The sequence below is a fragment of the Phodopus roborovskii genome, unplaced genomic scaffold (genome assembly GCF_943737965.1).
Source record: "Phodopus roborovskii unplaced genomic scaffold, PHOROB, whole genome shotgun sequence".
NCBI lineage: Eukaryota > Metazoa > Chordata > Mammalia > Rodentia > Cricetidae > Phodopus > Phodopus roborovskii.
In genome coordinates this window covers 23,802,521-23,806,146 of record NW_026126480.1, presented here as the reverse complement: position 1 = coordinate 23,806,146, position 3,626 = coordinate 23,802,521, and the positions used below count along the sequence as shown (strand labels likewise).

General features: G+C 40.0%; 1 protein-coding gene across 1 annotated transcript; it reads right to left on the bottom strand.

Moving 5' to 3' along the window:
* Positions 1 to 1,587: 1,587 nt before the first annotated feature.
* LOC127228222 (40S ribosomal protein S2) lies at positions 1,588 to 2,524 on the bottom strand. The gene has a single exon (XM_051192730.1). It carries the CDS (start codon positions 2,501 to 2,503, stop codon positions 1,622 to 1,624), a length of 882 nt encoding a protein of 293 aa, XP_051048687.1. The 5' UTR covers positions 2,504 to 2,524; the 3' UTR covers positions 1,588 to 1,621.
* Between the last annotated feature and the right edge of the window lie 1,102 nt (positions 2,525 to 3,626).

Here is a 3,626-nt window from a genome sequence, read left to right as displayed (position 1 = left end):
TCCTGGCTGTAGTCTGCAAGGCTGCTTTGTCCAGCTGTTTTGAATGTAGGATCACCTGGTACTCTGTTTCAGGTGGTCTGGCGTGATCAAACCACATTAGTCTGGAAGGAATCCACATCTTTTCATTTTCTGTAGAAACAAAAATAACTTGTCCTTGAACTTAAATTTTGGAGTCAAAGCATTTTTTTAATTTAATTTATTATTTTACATATTGATCCCAGTTCCCTCTCCCTCCCTTTCTCCCTCCCTCCCCTCAGCCCTCCCTCCCTCCTTCCCTCCCTTTTACCCTCTCTGCCCTCTCACAAGCACTCTAACCATCCTCCCCTCCCATCCCCCCACCCCAATTCCATATGTAGGGGAATGCCATCCAGTTGGGGTCATGTAGATCTGACAGGTACTACTGTCCAATTTAACAAAACTCAGTCACTGATGAATAAATGAAGTTCAGAAGATCTTCACTGCTTCACTTTTCTTATTTATATAAAAATGCAGTAACTCACACTCATATTGAAACCTTTCTCTTTTATCAGTTACAAACATAGGTTGCCTATTGTACAGAAGTCCAGTGAAAATCAACAAAGTATTCTGTAATAATCTATTAGCTAGAAAATTTATGATAAATATTATGGTATATTTCATTATTATTTGTAAACTAAATATTCCATACTCATTACATACCAAGCTTCACAGATAAATCTTTTGTAATATTTTATAGTTTATATCCCTTCAGGACCTAGACCAGAGAAAGACACTGGGCTAGTTTCAGGGCAGCTCAGGACAGATTTGAAAGCGCTTCCTGAGGATCAGGAGGATGCAACACAGGTGCAAGCATGTGTGGCCCAGCTTGTGACTGTGATCTCACATGATGAGATCTTGCTCATGGCTGTGGCTGTGACTGTGAACAGGTAAAGGGGGCTGTTGCTATGAGGGCTCCTAGTGAACAGCAGGGGGAAAAAAGGATTTTAGTGGACAACCTTGGAGTCTTCACTCTCTAAAGTCACTCTGGAAGATAAAATCTCATTCTAGAGGTTCCTCATAAAACTGAAGTTAACACTGGCACCTGACCCAGTGATCCCATCCCCAAGTATACATCTGCAGGACTCTAGGCACAGAAAAGACTCTTGCATATTTATAGTTGTGCAGTAATCAAAAAAGCCAAGTTATTGAATCATCTTAAGTGTTTGTCAACAAAAAAGTGGGTAAAGAAAATATATGAGCCATGGGATTTTATTCAGTCATAAAGAACAAAATTATGTCATTTGCAGGAAAATGAACACAACTAAAATCTTCATAAATGGAGTAAGTCAGAATAAAAAGAAAAACAACTGCCTCATGTTTTCTCTTATTCATGGATCTTACATATATAGATGCACAAGTTATTGATAAAAACATGACATAAAGGTAGAACCAGTGAGAACAGTGAGGAGGCAAAATGGAAGAGCAAGTGGGAACAAGTGACAGAAATCCATGTTATACTTGATTCGAATGTCTTTATGAAAGCCATCACTATGTACAGTGGACATAAGCCAATAAATATCTGTGAAGTAAAAATATGAGACAAATTGACTTTATTTTTTTTTAAACAGACTTAATTCACTTTATTTTTCTTGTATAAAACCCCTTATGTGGTGGCAACAGCTGGAGCCTGGGTCCTCTGAACAGAGACTCTGATATGGGCTTTCACAAGATGGTCAGTGAATTCCTGATAAGGAGACTTGGTGAACACAGTCTCTTTCCAGAGGTCAGGGGTCAGGTAGCTGTAGGTCTTAGAGATGGCATCAAAGGTGGCCTTGGCAAAGTTGCCCGGGGTGGCAGTGCAGCCCCTGGCTGATGTGTAGCAGTCATCAATACCGGCCATCATCAGTAGCTTCTTGGGCACAGGAGCAGAGACGATGCCAGTGCCTCTGGGGGCAGGGATGAGACGCACCAACACAGAGCCACAGCGGCCTGTCACTTTGCATGGAACAGTGTGAGGCTTACCAATCTTGTTCCCCCAGTAGCCTCTCCTCACAGGGACAATGGAAAGCTTGGCCAAGATGATGGCCCCTCGGATAGCTGTGGCTACCTCCTTGGAGCACTTAACACCAAGACCAACATGACCGTTGTAGTCCCCAATAGCGACAAAAGCCTTGAACCTGGTCCGCTGGCCAGCCCTTGTCTGTTTCTGTACTGGCATGATCTTTAGAACCTCATCCTTAAGAGATGCCCCCAAGAAAAAGTCAATAATCTCGGATTCCTTAATGGGCAAAGAGAAAAGGTAGATCTCCTCCAGGGACTTGATCTTCATGTCCTTAACCAGGCGGCCCAGCTTGGTGACAGGGACCCACTCCTTGTCATCGGCTTTACCTCCACGAGCCCCACGGCCTCGACCGCGGCCACGGCCTCGACCACGACCGCGGCCCCTGAGGCCCCTGCCGAAGCCTCCGCGGAAGCCGCCGCGGCCTCCTAATCCTGGGCCCCCCGGTCCTCCGGGCCCTCCCGCTGCACCGGCGTCATCCGCCATTTGGTGTTTTCCCGAAGTTGAAGAAGCGACAAATTGACTTTAAATCCAATAACTTCTATACTTTCACATTATTGTAACTGATTTTGAAGTTTCTTATTTCCTTTTTCTAAGTCTCTCTAATCATTAAACAATAAAAAGATACCCTAAATGTTGAAGGCATCAAATACTTCTCTGTGCCTTTGGCTAACAGGACTACTCTACTGTGTTTTGGAAAACTAGTCTTTGTGGGTGCATAAATTTCTTTCTTTTTTAAGAAAATGAATTATTTAGTATTTATGATGATTTACAATGCCATGCATTTTTTGTGATGTTAAAAAACTTTATTTTGTTTCTGAATCACGGGGAACTTTATTGGCCCAAGTTAGATCTCCAAGTGTTAATTTACATTTGCATCTATTTTCTCTCTGGGAGTATGGCCAACTCATGATAAATTAATTTACACTGAAAATAAAATGAAATCAACTTTATTAATAAAACTTTTCCTATTTATTCATATACACTTCTGTTGAGTTTACTCATGTATATTCAAATATTGGATGGTTTAGTGTTTCAATTGATAGACACTGAACAAGAATTTGAACTAGAAACTAGTGTATTTTCCTCTGGTAAGTATAGAGATTATTATTTATGTGGGGTATGAGAATTACTTTGAATATAAAAGTAACTGCACTTTTCTGGTTATGTAGAGGAAGCAGGAAAAATTTAAACAAGATACTCCATATATTAAGACTGGAGTAAAATACTGTATTTTAAATTTAAATTTCAAATCACATCTTTTATTTTCTCTCAGAGATGCACAGATACCTTCCCAGCCTGGAACTATACAATAAAATGAATTCAGAGATCTTGCCAAGTATAACTTTTGCATGTGATTTATAAAACCTGATATATGTCCAAATTCTCTCTACATTAAAGTTATTCAATTTACTCTAATGGTTCTTGTACTAGAGTTATGTCTATTCATAGCTACAACACCTGTGAGTCATTTGCTTAAAGTATAATGCTTATTAATCTTCAACATTAATGTCTTGGACTTAGGGAAAAGGGCTTTGGAATTCTTTAAGCTGTTCTAAAATAACTATATTTCATAGTATAATATTATAAAGTTAGAAGATTATTAGGA

Excerpts from the sequence above, each read along its gene's own strand:
- LOC127228222 (XM_051192730.1), bottom strand. The coding sequence starts at position 2,503 with ATGGCGGATGACGCCGGTGCAGCGGGAGGGCCCGGAGGACCGGGGGGC.